At 47.5% G+C, this 26,280-nt stretch overlaps 1 protein-coding gene across 1 annotated transcript in view; it reads left to right on the top strand.

Moving 5' to 3' along the window:
• STAB2 (stabilin 2) overlaps positions 1-26,280 on the top strand; it is a 1,783,079-nt gene that overhangs the window by 1,247,495 nt on the left and 509,304 nt on the right. Inside the window, exon 51 of the mRNA XM_069629923.1 lies at positions 11,775-11,951. Within this exon, the coding sequence (XP_069486024.1) occupies positions 11,775-11,951 (177 nt within the window). The remainder of the gene's footprint in view (positions 1-11,774; positions 11,952-26,280) is intronic.

Raw genomic sequence — 26,280 nt, 5'->3', positions numbered from 1 at the left:
TGACCGTGACATAGGCAGCTTCTGCTGGAATTATGCATAAAATTGTGGCTGCGTTCGAAACCAAAGGATATTCTGCTTCTACAATATGGTTCAAAGGTCTCAAGTCCTGGATAAAATGCCACGACCCACTGTTGCCTTCTTAACAAGGTGCACAGCCGTGTTGCATGGTGACTCTGAGGGTACCAGGATGCCCTGCCTCACTAAGGCTGCAATGGTTTCATAAATGCCCTCATCTGTCTCCTTTGAAAGTGGGTACGGTTTGACTTGTGGCAAAATTGCTCCTGGCTTCAGCTTTATCTTTACACCTCCCACTCCCTTCAGAAGCCCCACATCATAGGGACTGGTGGTCCATAGGATGCTGGGTACCTGGCCAGATCCTCCTTGATAAAGGTTGTTGGTGCTTTCAGCGCTGTTGCCATTCTCTGTGGTACTTCCCTGTAATGTATCCTCACCCAATATGTGATTCTCAATTCAAACACCATCTCGTGGTCTGATCTGTTGTCCCTAAACAAGTCTGTCTGTTACTGTGGTCAACCTATATCCCTCAGCTACTGCGATCACTGCTCTCCATGGCCGCCTTATGTCATCTGTCCCATGCACTGCTATCCACTCGTCCCCCACGATCACTGCATCGATCTCTAGTCGCACTACTGTCCCTTCTTTTTCATCCAATGGCACCTCTGGTCTGAACAAGTACTCATTTGGAATGCGCCACATCTTCCCTTGTATCCCTTGAAGCCATGCTATTGCTATCGCAGCCCATATTGAAACAGTTCCTCATCCACTGGCACTCCCCTCTGTACCCTTCATTCAAAGTAGGCTTGTATGATTTCCCGCACGTTGAGAAAGTGTATCCTGGTGTGGAGCACACTATTCCCTTGTCTGTGAATGAGATAGTCATGTGGAGTCTGCTCATAATGTTTCTCCCTAGAATGTTTAAATGGCAACTGCCGAGAGTAAAGGAAGGGGAAAGCTAGATCATGTTCCCCTATAGAGAGTGCAATTTAGTCTGTGAAAGGAACCACGTCTGTAGTCCCAGAGAATCCTTGAGTATTCATGGCACCACATGACAACCTGTATTTCCTCTCTTGGATGCAAGATTTAGTCACCCCTGTGTCTACAATAAAGGAAAATTTTTTGTCACCTATCGTCACCCCTATGCATGGTTCCTCCGCAGGGTTGGTTGTAACTGATAGGATAGAACACATTAAGTCAGTTTGTGGGCTCTCCTATTGAGGATATAAGGACATTCCAGTCCCCAAAAAGGGGTTGTTCCCAACCACAGTGGCCCCACACCCCCCGGGTTCCTGATGGGGGCTGTTGCTATTGAGCCTGTGCGTGCCATTATACTGTTGCTTGCTTGTGCACCATTCTGTACCTGTGTCACCTGTGGTGTCGTGTATGCGTGCTGTGCGTCACCTTGAGTCTGGAGTATCTGTGGTGACTGTAAATATTGCGGTATGGGGGCATGCATCTGTGGTACCTGAGTTGTGGGTTGGTGTGACTGTGTGTATGCGTTTGGTGCCTCTCTGTGTTGTTGTACCTGGTCCTGTGTGTAGTACTCATCCTGTTACACCTGGTAAACTGGCTGGTATTGCATTCCCCCATTCTGTTGCACCCATCTGCTTCTGCACACTCTCGAAATGTGCCGATCTGCCCACACACCCAGCAGGTTCCCTCCACTGTGCCTGAAAACCCCCCTGAAAATCCCCTGGGCCTTTCTGGACCAGCTGGCCATATCCTCGAGAACCACCTTGTTTGTGATGTATCTGGGGCTCGTACCCGCACCCTCTAGGTGGCCCTCCTCTTCCTTGAAACCCTTGATGCATATTCCCCCACCCCATGAGCCCTACCCCCGTGGGCTGCTGTGTGTACTGTGGCTGTGACGCCCCTTGTCCTCGGTGCTCGTTATCACCGCCCCACCCATTGCATATTTGGATAACTTCCTTTACACTAGCTTCTCTTCCTCTTGCTTCCTTTCCTTGCGCTTTTTCCATACGTTTTCTTGCAATAGCCTACAGTGGTGTACTATCATAAGCTGTATTTCTGCCCATGGTTTTGCCTTCATACCCACTCATACCCATACCCACTAATTTCTTAAGCTTCCTCTGTGCTGGCTCTGGTAGTCCTTGGCACAAATATGGTAGAATAATGAACTGTTTTGTCCCATGGTTCTCGCGTTTCAAGGCGCAAAAGCTCTTGAATTGTCTGCATATAGTGTAAGGGGTCTTCATCCTCCCCCATTTTGCATGCCATAATCGCATTAATGTCTGACGTGTCTGAGAATTGTACCCTGAGGGCTTGCCATACTGCCGCTCGGCAGTTTGCAAAGAGTGAACCAACGTTCACTGTGCCCTGGGTGGTTACTCCTGGAAACCCCGTCCTTACGTCATCAGTGGCCTTCCCGAGAATTGCCACTAGAAGTCCCTTTATGTCCCTCACTGCCAACTTCTGTCCCGCTGTCATTCTTTCCATTTCGTATATCCATGTCCCTGCACCCGCGTTTAATGAAGGCAGCCTACATCTCAGCTTTTCCTTGTCTTTCCATGGTATATACAGAGTCGCCCCCCTCCCTTCTTCAGCAGGGGCAACTGCGTGAAACCTACCGCCCGCTAGATTCCCGAGTCAGTCCATATTACTCCAGAAATCGTCAATGAAGCTCAGTCTTCAAGACGTGGTGTCTGTATTGGGTCTTAGAGTAAAGTCGATGTCATGCAGGTCATACCTGCTTCCTTCCCCATGGGACCCTGTGCCGGTACTGTCTGATACAGTGGCGGTCCTGCCCTGCGTGGTCATACTGTCTGGCTCTGCTTGATTACCCCCTCCCTTTGTGTCCTCTTCCATGCCCATTGCCCATCGTGCTTTTTCTCTGGGCGCATTCTCCTCCTTCCGCTAGCGTTCTCTCATAAACTGCTCTATCTGCTACTTCCTCCGTTCCCGATGCACTAACATTCGTTTCTCATTCTCATCTGCTTCTCTCGCCACTCAGTCTATCTTCCTCCTTTCTCCTCCTCGCCCTCTGTTCCTGCTCTTTTTCTCCCTCTCAAGTCTCTCTTCTCTCTCCCTCACTCTTTTGTCTACTTCCTCCATTGTCTCTGCCAAGTCTTTTGCTTCGCTGCTCTTCTTAGAGCCTTCCATCTCTTTGATGCCCCCCAATGCTTCACCCATTGTCTTCCCATCTTGCTTTAGAAGAATCTGTCCCCCTAACCATTCATACACAGCTATGTTGTCTAGCCCCTACTTCGCATCCTTCGGTACCTCACTGCTCGTCCCCTTTCTGGCAATCGCTTGCCCGATCCCTTTCTGCCCCTCCTCCTTGGTATATGGCGGAGGTTGAAATACTGGATTTGAATACCCTTCTGCTGCTTTCAGTTCCCTTAGTGGGTATATCCCCTGCTTGTCATCATCTGTGTCCCCTGCGGCTTTGCTTGCAGAAGAGGGTGGGGAGAGCGAATGGTGGGGATGCTGGTCCCAGTGCCTCCTGTTGGCTCAGCATCCACTGACACCTCACCATATACCCCTCGTTCTCCTGGAACATCCGCCACAACTCAAGTATTTCCATGCAGTTGGCTAACCTCTTCCCCTTAAAAGTGTCCTGTAAGTGTGTCAATAGTGATTGCTGCACATCCTTGGAGAAACCTCTGATTGCGGCCATGGCTTGGGTGATTTACCCTCTGTACTTTTAGTCCATTCTGCACTATATTTACAAATCTTACCCTTATACAGTGCGAGGGTCTTACACAGGTGCTGCAGGGGCATGTCACCCCTACACTTCCCTTGATACATTGATCTTACTCTTCGTCTAAGTCGAGGTTTTCGATATATTCTGCTGTTAGGGAAAAAACACAGTGTAATAGTAATTCTTTCACATTTCTCCAAGACTCTCTGGCTCCACAACAACCCGTCAGGTGTGCCCCACGCACCGCCCATTCACAAGTCTCTGCCTCTTCAGGCACACCCACCACTCACACGCATGCACCTTCCACGCACCGCCACTGGACAACCTGCTTTGTCAATCTTAAGTTCTTACACTGATTCCTCACCACCTCGTGTTCTCTACATTCTATGTGCAAACCTACGGGTGCCATCACCAATTCACTAAGCAAGGTATTGCTGAAAATCACTTACAATGCGCACAATGCTAGAATCCCGTTACCCAAAAATACACGCAACCCCAGCATAAACCCACAGCTGTCTTCCTGCCTCCTAGCAGAGTATACCATTATTAGTTTATGTTCGATCTGTACCTGCAGCATCGCCTTGCAAGTAACTGCCTTCTCGAGACTTAACCAGCCAAATCACCTTCTGCAATCTAGGTCAGCACCCTTTGCTAAGCATTACGGGGATACCATCATCTATACCGGAGCTAACACACCCAACCTGCAGAAAATCCAATATTTACATAACTTCTGTCATCTGTGCCCTCGAGTCAATAGTCTAGGTTATTCACCAGAACTTTTTACCTCAAAATCGAATGCAACCTAACCACAGAAATTATGTCTGCCTTCGCTCCTGTCCCTACTAAAGTTGACAATGCTAGACACTACTAAACAATACTCAACAATACTCAACAAAGTATTGAACAATACTCAATACCACCCTTGCACCCCACATTATTCTCCCTTCCCCTTGATTGTTGTGTGGCTGGTTCAATACTTACACTCCGTGGTCTGCTGATACTTTACAGCTGCCGTGTCCCCCAGAGCTGCCACGCTTCCCTTCTGGTCTGCTGAACTTCTCACGGACTTTGGGCAGGATATTTCACAGGCTGGCTCCTGATGGCCTTTCCACAGGGCATGCATTCCCCGCTGTCTCAAAACCCCTGAATCGTCCCTCAGCCCTCCAGGGGTAGTCGGCTTCATGCTGGACTAACGTAGCTCAACCATCCTCTGCTACGAACTTGTTGGGGTAATTTCCCAGGTATGGCAGAGGTCGTCCGGGGCTCGTCTGACTCCCAAGGGCCCAACACCCTTCCCCAGAATAAACAGAGGACTCAGCCAACGGCAAGTTGGAACTGTGGTTTATTGCAAATAAAACCAACAGGGATCATACAAGACAATCAAGATTCTCCAGTACATCTCATGGTGCGTTTCCCAGTTTTGTTGGTAAATTGCGTCATCCCTAGGGCCCTTCACCAAAAAACCTATCCCCACCACTGATTGGATTTTGAGAGTGGTATCATCTATGTTGGACATCTATGGATGTTATTCTACTGGCTTTTCCATGTCATGTGGCTGGCCTTCCCCGTCCCCACGACATTGTTGCAGGTTGATGGATTTACCATTGGCTCTTGCCCCTCGCCATCCACCCGATATGAATGGACTATGTGTCTGAATTGTTTCTGGTAGCAGTCCACTTTTTGCCTGTGAGAGTGCAACTTTCCTGTGCAACACATGTTTCAGTCTTCGTCTGGTCCTGTAGACCATAAAGTATATTGCCATAAGCATCTGCAAGCTTGCTCAGGATCTCTTGTTGCCTTGTGGTTCAGAGTTACTTTATTTGGCTAATGTGAAAAATAATAAAATCTTTGACACTATGTATATGTATCTGCCCTCTATCTACAGAACTGTGTGTGCATGTTCTTCCTGTATGCAAATGTGTGTTTGTGTAATGCGTTGCAGGGCTTCGAGTGTGCTTCATGACTAACGCTGCTAAGTTGTGGTGTCACTAGTGTTGTCAGCATAGTGGCTTCTTGGTGCTTAATCGATACTGCCCATTAGGGTATTTCCATCCACGATCTCCATTGTCTCTCCTGTCCCTGAAAGGATGTGTACTGGATTAGGTCTGTATTGCTGAATGAGGGGATACCTTTCTACATGCGTGTCAGCCAGTGGAGCACTTGATGTTGGTCGGAAAAAGGATGAATGGCTTCGAGCGTACCTGGTTCTTTGGCTTGCCGTGTTCATCGGGGCGAGGAGGGGCATCCCTGGGACCCTCCCGTCAATCAAAAGGGGGTACTATCTAGCAATTGTAAGGAAACCGTCAGACAGACCACCCCACCCTCAGCCAATAACCGGAACAGGAGCTCCAGGAAGAATCGAGAGCACTGTTATTGAAGGTTGCCGTGGAAGAGGTGCCACCAGAGCAGAGAGGATCGGGATGGTACTCCTGTTATTTGCTGGTACCCAAGAAAGGGGGAGGACTCCTTCCCATCCTGGCCCTCAGGGCCTTCAACAAGTTCCTAAGGATAAACAAGTTCAAGATGGTGACGTTGAATTCATGTAGGAGCTCCACAAGGGCCCTGCCGAGGCGAGGCCGCAAGCCGCATCCCAATTCAGCATCTGAGAGAAGGAGGAATCTGGCGTCTCTGCAGCCTGTCTCCCCCAGCCAGTCTGGGAGCAGGTCCACCAGCCCCGGATGGGCTTTCCGGCACCTTCCCTAGTGCCATGACCAGACATCATGCAGCACATACAGCAGAGGTGTGCACCTCCAGCTGGAGGTCCCACTGGCTGCCAATGCTGCCTCGCCCAGCATGCCAGGACCACCGGGCCGTGGGCGAGCTCCTAACCACCAACACAGCTTGGAGAGGGTTGAGGGGGAATCCGCAAGATCACTAGGCCTCAACGCCAGTGCGGCCGAGGGCGACATCACCATGACGTTAGTGCACAGCGTCCCCCACAGTGTCACCTATTAGTGCTGGTGGAAGTACCGTGACGCTACTGCTCCTCTGTCTCCGAGCAACCCCAACGGAAGCTTTAAAGGAGAAGATGCTTCAAATGTTTAAAACAGCCGTAGCCGATACAACTCCTGTCTCAACTCTGTAGACTCCCACGTCACCAGTTGCACCTGGTGTTTCCAGCACCAAGGTGACCAAGTCAGGTCTGACAACCTTGTGCTCGACCACGACTGCCATAAAACCGGCCCTAGCGCCTAATGGCCCTGAATTTCCTGCACCGGTAGGCCTGAGATTGGTGCCATCAATGTTGGCAACAACAGCTGATCGTCCTTTTGTCTCCGACACTCGCTAAACAATCTTCGACACTACGCGGTCAATCTTCGAGGATGAAGGGGACCAGGTGCCTTTTGGCTCCAGGCCTGTAGGTGAAGGGGCTAGTAGGGATGATTTCTTTATCGACCAGGCTAAATTGGTTTCCCTTGCTGAGGGACTCCATGAAGCAAGTGGGTTGGATAAAATAAATTAACACCACACCAGTTGAGCTCTGGAAGTTATGTCTTTAAAAGATTTAAAAGAGCAGTGGTGATAAATGGAATTCTCGTTATTTCCTATGTCCCGTTTTAGACCTGAGCGCCTTGAACAAGTTCCTGGGGAAAGAAATTCTCCAGGCTCTACAGTTTCTGGACTGGTTGGTATTGCTGGATTTATAGAACGCTTATTTCCATGTGACTCTCCATCGGAAGCACAGGCTGTTAGGGAGAATTCTCTGTTTAGGCTGAATTTCCTAACCTAGTGAGTCCCCCAGCAGCTTTGCTGGATTTTTGGGGTTTATTTTTTTCTCCTGCCAAGAGTGAGACTCTTTTACCCTCACTCTTGGACATGATTTGAGTGTGTTTCTTTGAATCTAGATGTGTTTAATGGGCTATGGGGTCTTTTACTCCATAGGGTTTCATGTGTTTTTGTGATGTGTGTTACACAGCACCCTCCGTGCAGTAACACAGGGGTGTCATAGTGACCCCCCAGTATAGACTCCATACCCTGGGACTGACAACTGTCTCCCAGGGCATGTAAAGTCACCATTGACTTTACTAGTCTTAAATTCTGAACAGAACCAGTACCAACCATCATATTGTGGACGTACTGGCTGGGGCAATTTGATTGCCCCAGGGTCTGTTAGTCGAGGGGGCACGTCTCCATCCCCCCTGATCGAGTTTTGGCTGGTGGCAGTGGATACTACTTTTTATAATCAACCGCAAATATTTTCCTATGGGATTTCCCATTCTTTTAGGCGACTATCTTTATTTAATTATTTAATGTAGCCTCGAACATACCGCCGGTTTATTTAATTAATATTAATTCTCCGGTTGGTATTTTTTGCCAAAACTTGATTCTAAAATGGCGTTTGTGTTCTCTTCTGTGACTCCAACCCAAGTCGAGCCCTTTGTTCCACTTTTTGGCGGGCTTCTCCACAGAAGCCCTCCAAAGTGGTGCCACTATGTCTGGGGTACTTAGGAGGGGTGGAGGGGAATTTAGGCACCCTGGACTGAGTTGTCTAGGCAAGTCAAGTCACACTCCGTCCTGATTGGCCCAAGTGGTGAGCCGGCCGGCTCACCACTTAGCATGTTTGAGTGACAGCTAGGCTGAGTGAATGGGGGTTTGCTGCATAAAAGCAGGGCTTTGGGGACTGGAACTTCAGAAGTCGCCACAGGACCTAAGAATCCGACGAGGGAGAAGCTGAGTCGACCTGCCACGACACCACGACCGGTGGAGCCCTGCTGGACCGTCTCACCACTTTTCCCAACGACAGAGGAGATCTCCCGCCGGAGAGTCTTCTTCCTTTGACTGGTGGGGATAACCAGTTTCACCGTCTTTTCGCTTTCCCGACGTATCTCATGGCCGCCTTGCCCGTGCTAAGCACCCCGGCAACCGGGATACCACGTTTTACCACGACCGCGAGATAAAGGTACCACCTTGTACCGGAAAACCCCGCGGCTGGTTTCTGCCCTGGTAGTGCAACGACCTGCATCTTTCCTCCACGTCGAGATCTTCTCTTCCCCTGGACGATGACACAACTTGCAACCACTACCAGGAACAACTGCCACCGCTGGAGGATCCTTCCCACGTAAGGTACCGTGTCCCGCCTGGCTTCCCTTGCAACCGACTTTACGGGGTAGATTTAGCCCCCGGCTTTCGAACCTGGGATAGCCTGGGACACCTTAGCTAAACTTTTCTAAGCCTCTCTAAACTCTTTTCTGGACCCTCTGCAAGACTTTCTAAGCCTAGTGTAACTGTGTGATCTTGGGCGCATTTGTGCTCTGCTCTCTCTAAGAGTGAGCCCAGCCTTTGGACTTTGGCTCACCAGTGACTTTTTGCTCTCTGCCTTGCTAATAGTGTTCCTGAATCGTAGAGTGGTGTAACCCCGCATATTCTGTCTTTTTCCCTCCCTTTTTCACAACCTTAGTAGAGTGCAATCTAGTTAAGCGCTCACCTCTGTATGAAAATAAGTGGTGTCTTACTGTGATTTTCTAATAAGGGAAAAAGGGGTGTAAATATCATAATAGTAACTGTGTTTAGACTATTTTACAATAAGAGTGCTGGAGTGTTTCAACTGTGTGTTTATAAATAAATAATTATATACTTTGATACCAAAGCTCTGGTCAGTGTTTGCTTGCAGTATTGTATCTGATTCCCTATTGAGTATACTTTGCATACTGCCTAACTCTTCTTGAGGGAAGTCTGACTGCTCAGCCACAGCTACCAGGTAAATCTGGGTGGTACAGACTGCTACCAAGTGGGTTTACTGCTAACACCTGTAGTCTTAAGCCTTTTGCAGTGGTCCCTAAGGGAACTGCACAGGTTTCTGTCTAACACACTCGGAACTCCTGGACTTCGCCATCTGCCCACCTCTTCGGTTGCCTCGACGGCCAGACCTCCTATCGCAGTTGAACGGTCAGGTGCTCTACCCAAACCCAGAATCGCTCAAGCTACATGCTTAGCTCTTGAGGGGATGAGGTATGATGACTGGGACCTCTCAGAAGAGGTACTTGAGGTGCTACTGGCTGTAGTCAGACCATCTACCAGATCTCTGTATGCGTTCAGATGGAGAAGATTTGAAGCGCTGTGCAGGGAATGCAGGATAGATCATATCACTTGCCCCACCACTACAGTGATGGAGTTCCTTCTATCGCTAGCCTCAGGCCTTTAGGTTGATACAGTCAAAGGCTACTTGGCGGCTTTGTTTGTTTTAAAGAGGTCTCCGGATCAAGGACCCTTCTTCACGACTCCGGTTATGACCCAATTCTTGAAGGGCCTTGTAAATAGGTTTCTGCCTACACTGTTTGTGGTTCCAGATTGGGACCTAAACTTGGTTCTAATATTCTTAATGGTGGCTCCGTTTGAGCCTATGCACTCATGTCCTGGCAGACTTCTACCTCTGACAACAGTTTTCCTGGTGGCAATCACTTCAGCTAGGAATGTAAGTGAGCTGCAGGCCTTATCCTGCAAGCCACCTTTCCTCCGGTTCTTCAAGGAGAAAGCTTCACTCAAGGTGCAACCTGGATTTCTACCTAAAGTGGTCTCTGAATCCCACATTACCCAGAGCATTGATTTGCCAATGTTTTATCCTCCTACGCATCCCTCTAAGGATGAGTAAATATTGCACATGTTAGATCCTAAGAGGGCTCCAGCCTTTAAGTAGCTAGGACAGCGGAATTCAGTTGGGATGACTAGCTTTTTGTCGCATTCTATTTTTCCAGGAACGGCCAGGTTGTGTAAAAACAGACAGGGCCTTATCACGTGTTGGGCTGTAGCCCTTAAATGCAGCGGTAATGGTATTACTGACGCATTTAAGGGCTGGCCCTATCACGAATTGAGCACTAAATGGTCTGTTTTACCTCCAGCTTTTTTCTAACAGTCAAAATCCCATTTAGCGCCCTGTTTTCGGCGATATTACCGCCGGCTGTATTAGCGTGCAGTATTAGCACAGAAAATGCCCCATTGGATCCAATCGACCCAATGGGGTATGGGGATTTACCATTAACACCCAACCCATGTTCCGGTGATCCGGCGGTAACACTGCCGGCCCGGGAGGCGCTAACGTTATTACAGTTGGGCAGTATTACAGACGGGGTACCGCCCAGATGGATACCTCGCAGAGTTTTATCTGAGAGCAGGCACAGATCTGCCACCAGGCATCAGGGCACATTCCACATGTCAGTATATGGCAGTATTATATGCTTTGTAATGGGGTGTTCCCGTAAAGCTAATATGTTAAGCAGCGACGTGGTTGTCTCTCCACACGTTCATCAAGCATTACTGCCTGGATGTATCAAGCGGTTCAGATGCTCGATTCAGCAGAGCAGTTTTGTAGAGCTTCCTTGTCTGAGGGCTTTCATCCCGCCGCTGCACTCTGTACTGCTTTGGGATTCTATCTGATGAGGAATCTGCAGGGGAATGCGATCCATTGAAGGAGAAATGACTTACCAGTAATGCTCTTTCTATGGATTCTTCTTGTGCAGATTCCTCATCACCCTCCCATCCGGCCCAGCTATGAAAGTGGTCTGCAGTTTATATTTGGTTGTCATAGTTTATTGGGACGAGGTTATGATGTCTTAGGCACATTTTGAGGCCTTTTTGTCATAGTCTTGTTAGTCAGTGACTTTCAGTGCAATCCTGTTCGGCATGTAAAGAAAAACATTTTAAAACATTTTTAAATGTTTTTTTTTTTGTTTGGCTGTTTCAGCCCGAATCTCTGGATTCTTCTTCTGGGGCTTCTGAGCTGGGGGGGGGTGTGGTGGGGGGTCGAGTAACTGATGTACAGGGGCATTGTGACATGGTAGATGTACGGCTGCCGATGCCACGTCCGGAGTTGACAAATGGCACAGCCGAGTCAAGAGAGGGTCGAGTTGAGTCGTACTACTATGCCCCCTGTCAAAAATGTTTCTGGGCAGCTGACGCTGGAATGGATATCTGTAATTTGAGGACTCTTCGGGAGAAGAATCCATAGAAAACATTACTGGTAAATAATTTCTCCTACTGGTGACAAACCTTCCCAATTATAAAGTATATTTAAGATTAAGATGTTGCAATTGTTAGCACAATAATTTCAAACTAGTTATTTGGAAGCTTTGTTTTTAAAAAAATGTTCCTCTACTTTTAGGACACAGATCTACTGCAGTCTATCAATGATCCCATCCACAAACCAGTCACCTTGTTCTTGCCCTCCGACAAAGCTATCACAGCACTGCCTCAGGAGCAGAAAGACTTTCTTTTCAACAAGCAAAATCGGGAAAAACTGCACAGCGTTCTGAATTTTCACATCGTCAGAGATCAGAAGGTGAGTCCTCTTCCGCAGATTGGGCCGGTGTGTAAATCAAGGACACATGTGTGGGATGTGTCCTAACAGATAGCCAAACCGTAGCACATTGTGCCAGCGACCATGCAGAAAATGGCCTTTTCTTCATATGCAGAAAACTTTTCTCGCGTTTTGTGTGCAAATAATGCAAAATGGGTGCAAAAAATTGTATGTAGAGTATATGGGGTCTCATTAAGAGCTGCCTCCAAACTCGGATCCGGGTTCCCCGAATGGGGAAATACCAGGCCATTCCGACCTTCCCCATCCAGGGAACCCGGACCCAGTACATCCCCATTCTCATTCGAGCCCCCATAGGGCACATGCTAACAATGGCCCGTTAATGACAGGCCCGTTGTTAGCATGCTGGGCCGCTCGCGGGACCCGCTAAGGACGCCTGGTTACACCAGGCGTCCTTAGCGGGTCCCGCGAGCGGCCCTCGTAATGAGGCGGTATGGGGTTAACAGCACCAGCAGCTCTACCGGCGCCGTTAACCCCATACCGCCAGGGTCCTGATGAGGCCCATGGTCTCTGTGAATCCACTGAATCTGCCCTGAGAAGACTTGACTCTCCCTGTGACTTTTACTATTTACTTTTTGCTGATGACACTCTGTGATGAATTGTCAACTGGCAAGGGGTGTAGTAGCCCTTTTATTAATAAATAAATGATGCGGGTAATTCCATCTCTGAAAGGGTGAACTGCTGAACAGATTCCTGTTTCATAAGCTCATGCCAAAGGCCCGGTGTACACCTGTGCACCGCTGCTTCAGTAGTCTGATTGATTGCAGCCACTGCCCTACAGTGGCACATACACTGCTGCTTCAGTAGTCTGATGGCAGCGACTGCCCTACAGTGGCACAGAATAGGTTCAGGTCACAGCTGCCCACATGGCCGCTGAAGTGACAGCCAAAGTCAGTGCAGCACGGGGGTGGCATTTCAGATATGCACCCCTGTTCCAAAACAGCATACATATAAGTAACAAGTTCTAGTTTTGTGAGAAGGTGCTTTAAAAACAATCCATTCCTGTCTGGGTTTGAAAAAATTATTAAAATAAAGAAAGTTGAGCAAGGGTATAAAAACGGGCTTTGTGGGTCTAGAGCCCATCGTCTGCAAGTAGATGCAGAATAAATGTTGGAGGCTTTAGTGAATAAAAATTCCAGAGCATTCTGGTCATTGATAAATGCCTCTGGGAAAGTGCAGGTGGCTAAATTGGTTAATTCAGTCACAGAGGAGGGCTGGGTGCAACATTTTGAGCCACTCTATTCCTTGCCGCCCTTATTCGTTAAATCTGGGATGATGAATGCAGTGAGTCAGGAAGCACCTTTTCACTTTCCTACTCCTCAAGTCAAAGTAATTGGTGCTGCTGGTAACTCCCGAACCCCAGGCACAAATGGGCTGACAAATCAACTTTTCAAAACAAACCTATCAGTATGGGCGCGAATTCGGAATACTCTGTAGACATTGTTAGGCTAGAAAAATTCCCTCCCTCCTGGAAGAGAGCTCATATCATCCCTATATATAATAGGGGGGATAGGCCACAACAATCAATTATCTTCCAATGGCAAAACAAGGGGAAACACCTATAGTAATAGTTAGAAAATCAGTTATGTCTCCTACTGGAACATTTGGAGACCTGGGCCAGCAGCCAGAATGTAATAACTAAATGGTAAACTGGCTTTAGAAAGGCAATGGGTACCCAACTGAATGGTTTATTGTTGAAGTGTATCCAGGGACATGCCTGGGCAAAGAGGGTGAATGTTGTGTTTCTTGCCTCTATTGGACGGAGTGGACCGTACACTCTTGTGGCAAAAGTTACAGGAATGGGATATTCCTTCAGGTTTGATGAGACTCTTGATTATGCTGCATACTAGTTTGACTATACATGTAACCCCTAATTATGAAAGTACGCTGTCTCGCCCAATTAAAACATATAGGGGCATACAGCAAAGGTGTGTTTTAGCCTCCTTACTGTATATAATGTATATGGCTGACTTAGAACGATATCTGTAGCTGATGGGTCTTGTAACCTCTAACATTTCAAATATAAGACCACTGTGGACTGGATATGAGATGACTTTATGGTGTTTGACAATACACCAATTGGCCTTCAGAGGATTCTTAATTGGTTTTCGACCTTTGTCAAAGCAAATTCCTTAACCTTTAATTCGGCCAAGACTAAGGTCATGCAACTGACGAATGATAGAAAGCGAGTTCCTTTTAACTGGCAGGTGGATCGACATCCGGTGGAGAAGATCGATTCTCTCCTATACCTGGTCTAAGATTTTTTCTAAACCTTCAGTTAGTTTAATTAAATCATGACTACATTTGAAAGCAACCATATCAATGAACCAACTTTATAGGGAGGATTCAAAATTTGGGAAGATTCTCTCTATTGTCATGTAAAATATTTTTTAGGTAAAGTGGTACCAAAACTATTTTATGGTATATTTACGATCCAATTCTATTGGAATATCTCCTGTATGTGGAAGCCTTGTTATGGAGAAGTATCCTTCGTCTTCCTCCCTCAACGCTGCATGCAATAAATCAGTATCAATTGGGTATTGTTTCGCTCAAAGCGAGAGCATTTTGGAAATATCTATCTCAGTACAATAAAATGTTAACACCGTCACCTAACTCATTGTGGGGCGATTTTGCTCAAGCATGTGAATTGGGGAACATTCGTTCTGTGAATGAGATAAAGGGGATTGCCATTCTTTTATTGAGGGATCTTGGATGTACTGAGCATGATTTAGTTTGCAATCCTGATAAGGTAAGGGATAAGAGACAACTATTTGCCTGATAAGAGGCAACTATTTGCTTTGGAGTGGGCCAACACTATAACTGAGTTCCATGCTTATCCATCCTCAAGTCATTTAAAACATGACGATAAAAAGAAAGGATCTCTGGCACCATATCTATCGATTTACTCAAGTAGTACGACACGCTCCACTTTTATGAGATTTTGTTTAGATTTGCTGTGTACAAAGTACAATCTTCTTAGATATGGTTTGGTCGATGTTGATGCTGCTACTTGTCGATTTTGTAAACAGAGTAAAGAAACAACAAGGCATTAACTGCTATCATGTGTACCCTTGGCACCGGAAAGGTCTAGAGCCTTTCATTAGTTCAAAAAGGATCCGTTTTTATTAAGTAATCACTTATGGAATTATTGTCTATCAGGTGCAACAACATTAATTGTAAATGCAGTGACCATTCTATTTGACTCACTTTTCACTGAAAAATGAACTTAGCATCATTCTTTTATTTTAATTTAGTAATTGTCAGTATGGTTTGATTTGTAGGATATTTTCTTTTTTCTGCTGCTATATAATTTAACTTCTTTCTTTTTATATGTTTTCTCTTTTTCCTTTTTATGGTCGTAATTATGTTCTCTTTTTTTTGGAAATATGTTTGTTAAAGGTTGAATTGAATGTTAACCAATTATATATATATTTCTGAGGCTTGTGGAATCTGCTTAGATCACATGCTGTGCATAGGCCGACATCTAGTGGAAGCTGCGGAGTATTACAGTTTGTTTTTCGAAAGTCGAAAATGGGCGTCGACACAGGCGTGCCAGTAATACTATCCCTAGTGTGACGTCCACTGTACCCAAGATCCCTCACGCGTGTAGGATCCTCAGATTGTTTTTTTCCGCCATACTGGTCGGAAGCATCTTGCGGAGTTCCCTGGCCTTAGCCATACTTTTGCTGTTATTATAATTTTAATTCTTATTCATTCCCTTCCCCACCCCAACGTCGACCCTCAACCTCGACGACGGCTGGAGAAGTCATCGACCGTCGACTGCTGCACGACGGATCTGGGCCTCGGTAGGCCGCTGGCCTCGGCCCGGGCCTAGTAGGCCGCTGGCCTCGGCCCTTACAAGTAGGGAGAGTGGGGGGTGGTACATACTCTTCACTCTTGATATATAGTTACATTTATATATATTCCTACACTTAGCAGCCCGCTGCCTTAAGGTGCGTATGGAGGGTACCCCTTTTCAATTCTGCCCCAAGTGCAATCGCAAATACCCTTGGGTCGACAGGCACGCCACGTGCAATCTCTGCTTGCCGAGGGATCACCCCGAAGCGAACTGCAGAGCGTGTAGTAGGTTTAAACCTAAGACACTTAAGGACCGTTCGACAAAGCGTTGGGCCCACCACGCCAGGCAGGAGGCCATGGCAGCGGAGGGCGCCTTCAGCGATGGCAGCGACGCCGTACTTTCGGACGGCGAGGGCATTACGGCGTCGAAAGACAGCCGACGAGCGCAGGTCCCCGACCTCGGAAGGTCGTCCGGCAAGGCGGCTATGGGGAAGACCCCCGGCGACGCAAGCGCTACACACCTAACACACACTAAACACACTAAGACCAACCGGACCTCGACGACGTCGACTTCCCGGAAAGAGGCACAAAAAGAACGGTCCGACTCGGTGTCCTCTGGGCGCTCTCGATCGAGATCGCCTCACGACGCAAGGCAATCATCCACTCTTGCCAAGAGTGCCTCGCTACACACACTAACGGAAGTTCGATCGTCGGGAGACGAAGACGACTTCCACCCCCAGGCCGCGCTCCAAGATACCGAGACCGCGGTTAACATCAGTGAGGCCCCACGCCCGAAGCACACAGATACCTCTCCAGACCCTCGACGCCAGGCGTCGAAAGTCTCTGGGGCCCCCAAGGGACAGGGAAAACATTTTTCCACGCACGGAGAAGGGGGGAAACAGCGGAAAGCACAGCCTTCCACCCCTGTAAAGCCTAAGCAGACAAGCAAACACAAGTCTACCCTTGAAAATAAATCACCTGCTAAAGTAATACCCTGTTCCAGGGAATGGTCCAGTGAAGACATAGACAGGGTTATGTCTAGGATGTCTTCCTTGGCTGATTTTTATGATAAGAACCCAGAACACTTTCTTTCATATAACCCTCAAGGGGCCACACCCTCAGGCTCCTCCGATCCTATCCCGCTAAGTAAAGAGCCCCGGGTCGAAAGACCTGAACCCTTCAAGGTTCAGCCTTACTCCACTCCATATTCTACTCCACTCCCCAGTTATCAGGGACAAGTTTTCCCTGAAGAGGACCAGGAGTTTGCATTTATGGAAGAACAAACCGGGACAGATTACTATGCAGAGGATGAGGACCTGGAGGAGGGAGAAGATGAGCAGGAAATTTACAGAGTAGATTCCCCAGTACAAAGCGAAGCCCCAGTTACTGACTCTCCAGTTGATAACCAGCCCCTCCTTAACGAGGTTCTCGCTCGAGCAGCGGAACACTTCCACATCGACACCCACGGTGTACAGGAGGAAAGGGACTTCGCGGAGGAGTTTGTAGGAGAGAGAAGACCGGTCGCTCAGACCATCCCTATCCTCAAATCCATCCAACGAAGAATAGATCCTTCCCTGGTGAATCCTAACCTCACCAGAGCTGTCAACCCCAGAATTGAAAAGATTTTCCGGGCAGCCCAGTCTGACCCTCTGTATATAAAGGGACATCTTAAACCAGATTCCCTAGTGGTGACCAACACTAGAAAGAGGGCTGGCACGCCCTTATCTTCATCAGAAGCTCCTCCCGACAAGGAGAGCAAAAAACTTTACGGGTTTGGCAGAAAGGTAGCCTCAACGTCCGCCTACCAAGCAAGGATTGCGAATTCCACCACCCTGTTGGCTAGTTACAATTGCCATCAATGGGAAGAAGTCGCGGCGCTCATTGCCTCTGCTCCAGAACCGTTAAAGGGCCAGCTGGCTCGGATCTCGGCAGAGGGGAGAGCCGTGTCTGGTTGCATTTTAAAAGCAACTTTCGACGCCGCTGACAACGCAGGGAGATTGATAGCAGAAGGTACTGTTATCAAGAGACATGCGTGGTTACGGCAGTCGGGATTCAAGACAGAAACCCAGGCTTCTTTAATAGACAAGCCAGTGGAACCCGACCTATTGTTTGGGAAAGCGGTCGAAGACGCACTTAAAAATGCCAAAGATGAATATGAGACTCTCAAATCCCTTGGCCAGCTTACCAACAAACCCCCTAACCAGAGGGGGAACAATAATTTTCGTCGCCCACGCGGCCAAAATTCACAAAGAGGCAACTATGCCCAGGGACAAGGTACACAATGGAATAACAACCAGCAGTCTACCCAGAGTTACGGCAGGGGTAACAAGAGAGGTCGTGGAAGAGGCAGAGGCAGCCCCAACAAGGGCGGGGGCACGCCTCCACCAAAACAGTGACGCTCAGTTCAGGGTCCCTTGCCACGCAACCCCAGTAGGGGGACGCATTTCCACCTTCACCCAGGCTTGGGAAGGGATCACCTCAGACAGATGGGTGCTGTCAACAGTATCCGCAGGATATTGTATAGAACTACTGCAGCGTCCCCGGAATCATCCTCCACGACAAAGAGTGCACTCCCTAGAGCATCAAAGGATCCTTCTCGAGGAGATCGCCATTCTGCTAGAAAAGGACGCGATAGAACTCGTCCCAGGACACCAGGTAAACAAGGGTATCTATTCAACTTACTTCCTTGTGCCAAAGAAAGATTTGACAATGCGCCCAGTATTGGACTTACGGCCTGCCAACAAATATGTCAAGCCCCAAAAATTCCGTATGACCACGCTACAAGAGGTAATCCCCCTCCTAAAAAAGGGGGATTACATGGCAACCTTGGATATGAAAGATGCTTATTTTCATATTTCCATGCTCCCAGCGCACAAAAAGTACTTGCGCTTCAAGGTGGACAGTCGCCACTACCAATTCAAGGTACTGCCCTTCGGGATAGCTTCAGCACCAAGGGTATTCACCAAGGTACTGGCGGTGGCGGCTGCACACCTACGCAGGGAAGCATCAACGAGAAAAAGTCAAGTCTGGTGCCAAGCACCTCAAAACAGTTTCTAGGAGCTATCCTAGATACTCAGAAAGGATTGACCTTCCCTTCGGAAGAGAGAATTCGGAATATACTTCTGCAAATTCCGCATTATCAGTCAGGTCAACAGATAACAGTACGCAAAGCTATGCGGTTACTGGGCATGATGGCGTCATGCATTTACCTGGTCCCCCACGCGCGTCTGCGCATGCGTCCCATGCAGGAATGGTTGGCGAAACAGTGGTCTCAGGCAAGTGGTCATTGGGACGATCTAGTGGTCGTTTCGCCAACACTCGTACAGAGCCTACACTGGTGGACAAGAGAGAATCTCGCAAAGGGGAAACCCTTTTACGATCCCGAAGTACAAGCCGTGGTGACTACAGATGCATGCCTGACTGGGTGGGGAGCTCACCATCTCCACCACACAGCTCAGGGTCTCTGGTCTCACTCAGTAGCCAAGAACCACATCAATCTGCTAGAGCTTCTGGCAGTATTCCGAGCGCTAAGGGCGTTCGAGCCCCATCTACTGAACTTGTCGGTGCAGATCAGGACGGACAGCACGACAGCCATGTTCTATCTGAACAAGCAAGGGGGGACTCGTTCGCCAAATCTGTCCAAGCTTGCCCAGAAAATATGGATATGGGCACTCAGACGGAACATCTTCCTGTCATCGCAACATGTTCCAGGGGAGCTCAATTCCCTAGCGGATGCTCTAAGCAGAAACTCCCTCCCAGAAGAACACGAATGGGTCCTTCACAGAGACGTAGTAGAAGATCTCTTCTCTCAGTGGGGTTTCCCCACTATAGACCTATTCGCCACAAGCGAAAACAAACAATGCCCAGGATTTGCATCCAGGTTCCCCCAGCCGGACTCCCAAGGGAATGCCCTGTGGATGAACTGGTCAGGGATGTTTGCGTACGCTTTTCCACCAACTCCTCTCATCAGGAAGGTGGTGTACAAGATGAACAAGGAATCTATGACGCTCATCCTAGTTGCTCCCATGTGGGCGAGACAACCATGGTTTCCACACCTACGCAGGATGGCGGTGTGCGAACCCATCAGACTCCCAGCCTGGTACAACCTACTGTCCCAGCAACAGGGTCAAACAGTGCATCAGGAACCCAACTCTATGAACCTAGCAGCATGGCTCCTGAAGTCATAGAGTTTGGACATCTCAAATTACCACAGAGGTGTATGGACATTCTAAAGGAGTCCAGGAAACCAAATACAAGGCACTGTTACTTTGATAAGTGGAAAAGATTCGTTATCTGGTGCCAGAATAAACAAATCAACCCGGTTGATTGCACTCCTTCCAACGTTGTGACATACATGCTCCACCTGCTGGATGCAGGGTTGGTTTTTAACTCGCTGAAAGTACACCTGGCAGCCCTCTCGGCTTACACCACATCCCATAACAAGGTCTCGTGGTGGAAAGTACCAGTGGTTAAAGCCTTCATGGAAGGAGTAAAGAGACTTCACCCTCCTATTTCGAACCCACCGCCAGGATGGGACCTCAACGTGGTGCTAGCTAAGCTCATGGGACCCCCATTCGAACCCATGCATAAAAGTAGTCTCAAACACCTGACTTATAAAACGGCCTTCTTAGTAGCCATTACCTCCATAAGAAGGGTCAGTGAAATTCAGGCTCTGTCAGTGCAGGATCCTTTCTTTACTATCCACAAGGACAAACTGGTTTTACGCACACACCCTAGGTTCTCACCTAAATTCATATCCAAGTTCCATGTAAACCAGTCCATCGAGCTTCCGGCTTTCTTCCAGAACCCGCAAAGCTCGGCTGAGGTGAAACTACACACCCTAGATGTGCGTAGGGCGGTCCTATACTATGTAAATAAAACCAGACCGCTAAGGAAAACAGATCAACTGTTTGTCTCCGTAGCTACAGGCAGAGAGGGGGATCGCGTCTCTAAGGGCGCTATCTCGAAGTGGATTATCAACTGTATACAGCTGTGTTACTCTCTTTCTGACAAGACTCTGCCTTTTACGCCAAGGGCCCACTCTACTAGAGGCATTGGTGCCACTCTGGCTTTCATTGCAAATGTTCCCCTCGACACCATTTGCAAAGCGGCTACTTGGAGCTCTATTCACACTTTTACTCAGCATTACTGCATTGACACTCATTCCAAGACAGATACACAAGTGGGACAAGCGGTTCTAAGACACCTGTTTGCTCATGACCCTTCTCACATCCCACCTCCTTCTTCTGGTACTGCTCGCTAATCTATGCACAGCATGTGATCTAAGCAGATTCCACAAGCCTCAGAAGGGATACATTACTCACCGTAATCGTATTTCTGATGCTTGTATCTGCTTAGATTCACATGCGACCCACCCTTCCTCCCCTCCGAGAGAAGGCGCATGATTGCTTGTAGTCTTACCTTTTCTGTCTATCTGCTTGGATTATCTGTACTCACGCTACTCCTCATGCTTCCTCATGTCAGAAAAAATACAATCTGAGGATCCTACACGCGTGAGGGATCTTGGGTACAGTGGACGTCACACTAGGGATAGTATTACTGGCACGCCTGTGTCGACGCCCATTTTCGACTTTCGAAAAACAAACTGTAATACTCCGCAGCTTCCACTAGATGTCGGCCTATGCACAGCATGTGAATCTAAGCAGATACAAGCATCAGAAATACGATTACGGTGAGTAATGTATCCCATATATATACAATGAAAAACGTTGTTAAAGGGACGTTATGTTTACAAGTAAAACCGAAAAACCTCACAAATACGCCAGTTATGGTAAGCTTGGTAACCATAACTCGCACTACCACTGTGCACTGTTAAGAATAACACCCATGACATCAAAGATGCCATCTCAAATGTCATTGATACCACCTACCTTTCCTTTATCCTCGATGTACATTTACTGATTTGGCTAAACTGGCCTACCTTGACTGTAAGCCAGTCTATCCACTTACTTAGACTTGAATTTGCTTTACACCAGATGCACAGACAGTTACTGCATATCAGTGGTAAAACAAACATGGCAGGTATTATTACCCCTGGATGCCAACTTTTCACAGTGGGTTTTAGCATCACTTATGTTTTGCTCACACTCACATAACCCGCACTCAAAACATGTGCATAATTTCTATTTGAATGGATTGCAGATTCCTCATCGGATAGATAACCCCATCCAGCTTCAGCTGCTTGGAAAAATCTTCATCAGGGGGCGTAGTGGACATCGACTCGGCCGTCGATCCGCCTTGACTCAGTGCTTGGGCGTCATATATCTATACTGCGTCACTACACCCCGTAGCTTAGTTTCTTTTTTCTGCGCGGGCAGCACGCTGCTCTGGAGGAACGCTAGCAATTTTCGATCTTGGAATTTAACTCAACATTTTTTGCAAATATTCTGTCATCGCACGCTGCCATGTCCGTGCCTTGGATTTTGGGCTTCAAGCGCTTCTCCGATTGCATCTCCAAGATGTCGAGGACTGACCCACATGACTTCTGTGTGTGGTACCATGGCACAGGTCACAACACAGAGGGGTGCGCATCCTCCGGCAAAATGAACCCAAAGTCCCTTTGGGAGAGGGCAGCCAAGCTTGCACTGAGCCGACCGCCGTCCAAGTCACCAGCCCAGTTGACCGCTCGGTCTTCGGAGGCCGAAACAGAGGGCCCCACACCTGAGAAAGAGAGAAGGTACTGACGCAAGGGGAAGAAGAGATCCCACTCTCTGAGCCACTCGTCGTCCTCGCATAAAAAGAAACAGCGTCACCGGTAAGTTGTCGTCAGGGCGACATCCAGGCTGGAATGAGAGGACTGTAAGTCCCAGATGTTGGCCATGTTTGAGAAGACAGCTGTAGGTGCGGGCAGCCCCCAAAACAGCAGGCCCTGGCAGTTACAGTGGCGCCCAGTGAACCCAGACCCGAGCTAGCACCAATTTCTACACCATCAGCATCTGGGGAGCCTTTGGGCTGGGCGCAGAGCAAGTCCGATGCCTGGACCTTCCTGCGTTTCTCAGAACCCCATTGTGCTCGATGCACCACCGGCACCCAGATCATTGTCGATGCCAAAAGCCATTCCCTCGACATCGACGGACAAGCCCTCGACACTGACCATTGGCGAGCGGTCCTTCATACCACTATCTCGATCCAATTTATTCTTTGGGTCGATGGCGCACCTTTCCGACGATGGATACCAGGGTGATGTCGACCCCATTTATTCGGAGCTGAATATTCGGAATCTGCAGACCCACACATGGCATAAATGCTTGATGTTGTCATCCCATCCCATGCAGGTGACTCAGGATACCCGCAGCTCACCTGGTTGATGATCCCTGTGCTGACCCTAGAACACCACGTGATCACGTCTACAACCATGTCCACAGTGCTAGGCCCTAAAGACCCTCACGTATGGAAACAAGGCACAATCACCATACACCCAGTGATATGACAGACACAAGGATCGATTTCCAAGTTCTAGGGTTTATTGCAAAGCAAATATTCTCAGTCGGCCGACTGGGTCTAACGTCTCGCAACGTGTGATTACCCAGACCTCGTGAGATGCAAGAGAGCGAACATTCTACAACAGTATCATATATATAAAAAGACAATCATACAATCTCTTTGTGACACATCAAAACCGCCCATTATATATCTTCTTGAGCTAGGGTTCGATAATTGACAATTATGATAAATATGACACATCATGACACGTTTTTTCTTAATCTATATTACTTGGTTTAGCAACAGTTGCAATTTGCAGTAAGCAGACATAGTTCTTTGTTATGAAGAACACAAAGCACTTGTTTAGCGCGGAAGCTGTGTTCGTAGGAGAGACACATTCCAAAGCGTGTTATCTTCTGGTTTCTATTCGTGAACTAGGGGTCAGCCTGATCTAAAGAGGGCCCCGAAAGGGGGGCCGCTAACAAAGTATAATTCATGCTTTAATGGCCTGTTTCTACAGTTTCAGCGAGACCGGCTCGCACCTGGCTTGGTGATTAAATGCCTCTCTGCTCGCCTTCAAGGACTTGTGAGGGAGGAAAACAATGTATTTCTGTATTGTTTGGCATTTCTGTCTGGGCCGGTCTCTCAACATGTAACTCGTGGCCTCGCTTCGTGCATGAGTAGAATGGAATAAAATAATTTGCAAAGCGTTTGAACAGAAAGGCAAAGAGAGCTAATGGCGGACCTTACACAAAATGGACGCTCTATGGTTATGCTGACGATTCTTTATTGGCGATGTAGGGCATATGATGCAATTGATTTTCGTTCGGCCAACATAATATACCATCTATGCTTTGGTAGGGTAATTTCTGGACTCACAAACCCTCTTTTTGGCTGTAAACCAAGAGCATCATCCATACATCGCATCTTCCTCTGACCATGTATCTAATTCTTAGCTATACATACTACAGTAATCGTCATCATCAATATTAATCAACATGAACTCTTTCATACTTTATGTTTCGTAGTTTGTATTCGTATCTAATTTGGAAGTTCTTTTTTCTGTTACCATGTGTATACATTCATTTGTTATTTCAGAGCAAATGATTGGCAGGCAGTGTATGCAACAACAACATGTCATGAGGATTCCAAGTAATGTTACTAGGATTGCAATTAGTTTCCATCCCCCTGAGTGCAATAACTCCCAAAACCAGGAACTGATATTCAGCTCCCAAACGCCTGTCCGGATACGAAGGTCAGAGCTCCGAATATGTAATTTCTTTATTGCCTCAAAAATCGTAGGGGAGGAGTCACTTACAAATACGCAGCACACTGACCCCACTATTTGCAAACACCTCCACGGTCGGCCAAAATTATATCAAGAGCCATTCTATTTTGTAGTGTCATTAATCTGCCTTCTCTTCTAGGGTCATATTATACAATATGCCGGTCGTGCCATTTATCGTGTTTTCTAATATTCTGGACAGCCTCTGTATATTCCATGAGTTTATTGCTTGGCCCCAAAATGGGATAAATGATTTTGCTATGTCTTCTGCAATTAATCCTGTTTCATCCCGCCGGGGCCTGGATCTAGATAATTTCGATATGTCTGACGTTCTGGACAGGAATACACCTGGGAAAAGGATCCATGAGTAACACGTCCCTCCCCAATTTCTAGGCAACCAGGGATAAGCTTTTTCTCCACATATAAAATAAACAGGATCACCTACATATATTGGTTCTTCTTCTCTTTCAAGTACTGCAATATTCATGCATTTATTGAATGTCCCTACTGAATAGGAACCTTTTTTCCGTAGGCAAAATGGGGCAGTGCAAGGATTGTAATTTATTGTATACGAGGGGGGCACTACGTCCTTGTTCCCTACTGGGTTCATGTGCAAGGTAATTACAGATGATTTATAAGGCACATACAGTCTATCTACTGGCCTTACCACTGGTTTTATCACTCTTGCTCTGTTAAATATGGAACAACCTACAGGTTCCATTACCACTCTTTCAAACTCGTCTATGTTTGTTGTATCTAACTGATCCGTATCACTCTTATTCCACTTCCCATAAAATAGTGCACTTAGTGATGCATAGCATGCTGTATTGAGGGGTAATGGCTGTACATACCAACCCATTCCTTTCCCGCCATGCTGGGGTAAATGGGAGCAGACCCAGCAATGTTTTCTGTTCAGGATAGAGTGAGTCATATTCATTATCAAAAGCAACGTGTTATTGCCATAACCTTCCCTGTGTCTTTCTTCTAATGGAGGGAGAGTATAAGAGAGTACATGGGCTGACTGTCTCTGGCAGGTTCATTGGTGACAGGCAAAAGAGAGTTTAATGGATGCACGCTTTCTAAATACCATAATACAGGGATCAGTGTACTCAGAATACAAAGTAGTGTTATAATCATTAACATGAATTTTCTACAGCAAATTCTTCTAGACATTTTTATTGTCTCTATGTCTACTACATCATCAGCGTTGGTGCAGGAGGGAACAGAAGGAAGTATGGGCATTGTGTGCAATCCTTCTCTCGTCCAATGTTCGTCGTGAATAATTTCTTTTCAGCAGCACCCGTAGAAACAGAAAATCGTCCAAAGAGGTCAGCAAAGCGTCTAGGCCAGTTCTCGGCAGCCTGAATTGCTAAACATGTGGCAAGATTATTGTGCCTCTGCACAGTGTCCAAAGACTTCAGAGCAGGCATCAACCGTGTTTGTACCATATGCGCCCCACTTGTCCCCATGGGGTGATCAACATATGTCATTCACTTTTTCAAAGATAGCACCGGGAAGCCGCGTTCCAGAGCTCCCAATTTGATGCAGATTGGTACAACTCCCACGCTCCACTTCCCTAGGCCTCCGATTCCCAATTCATCCGTGTTGGGAATAGAGGCAAAAACAAAACATGTAGATCAGATCACTTCCGATTTTGAGAATGTAGGTTTACCTTATTGCTCCAGGTACTGTGTGATCAATGAACAATGCAGATTCACTTCCAGATGCAGGCTCAGTGTCAGCCTGTGATGCAATGAGTGATGATGC

The sequence above is a fragment of the Ambystoma mexicanum genome, chromosome 12, assembly GCF_040938575.1.
Source record: "Ambystoma mexicanum isolate Mex_15411 chromosome 12, UKY_AmexF1_1, whole genome shotgun sequence".
NCBI lineage: Eukaryota > Metazoa > Chordata > Amphibia > Caudata > Ambystomatidae > Ambystoma > Ambystoma mexicanum.
The sequence above is the reverse complement of the archived record's forward strand: the minus strand, read 5'-3'. Positions and strand labels throughout refer to the sequence as shown.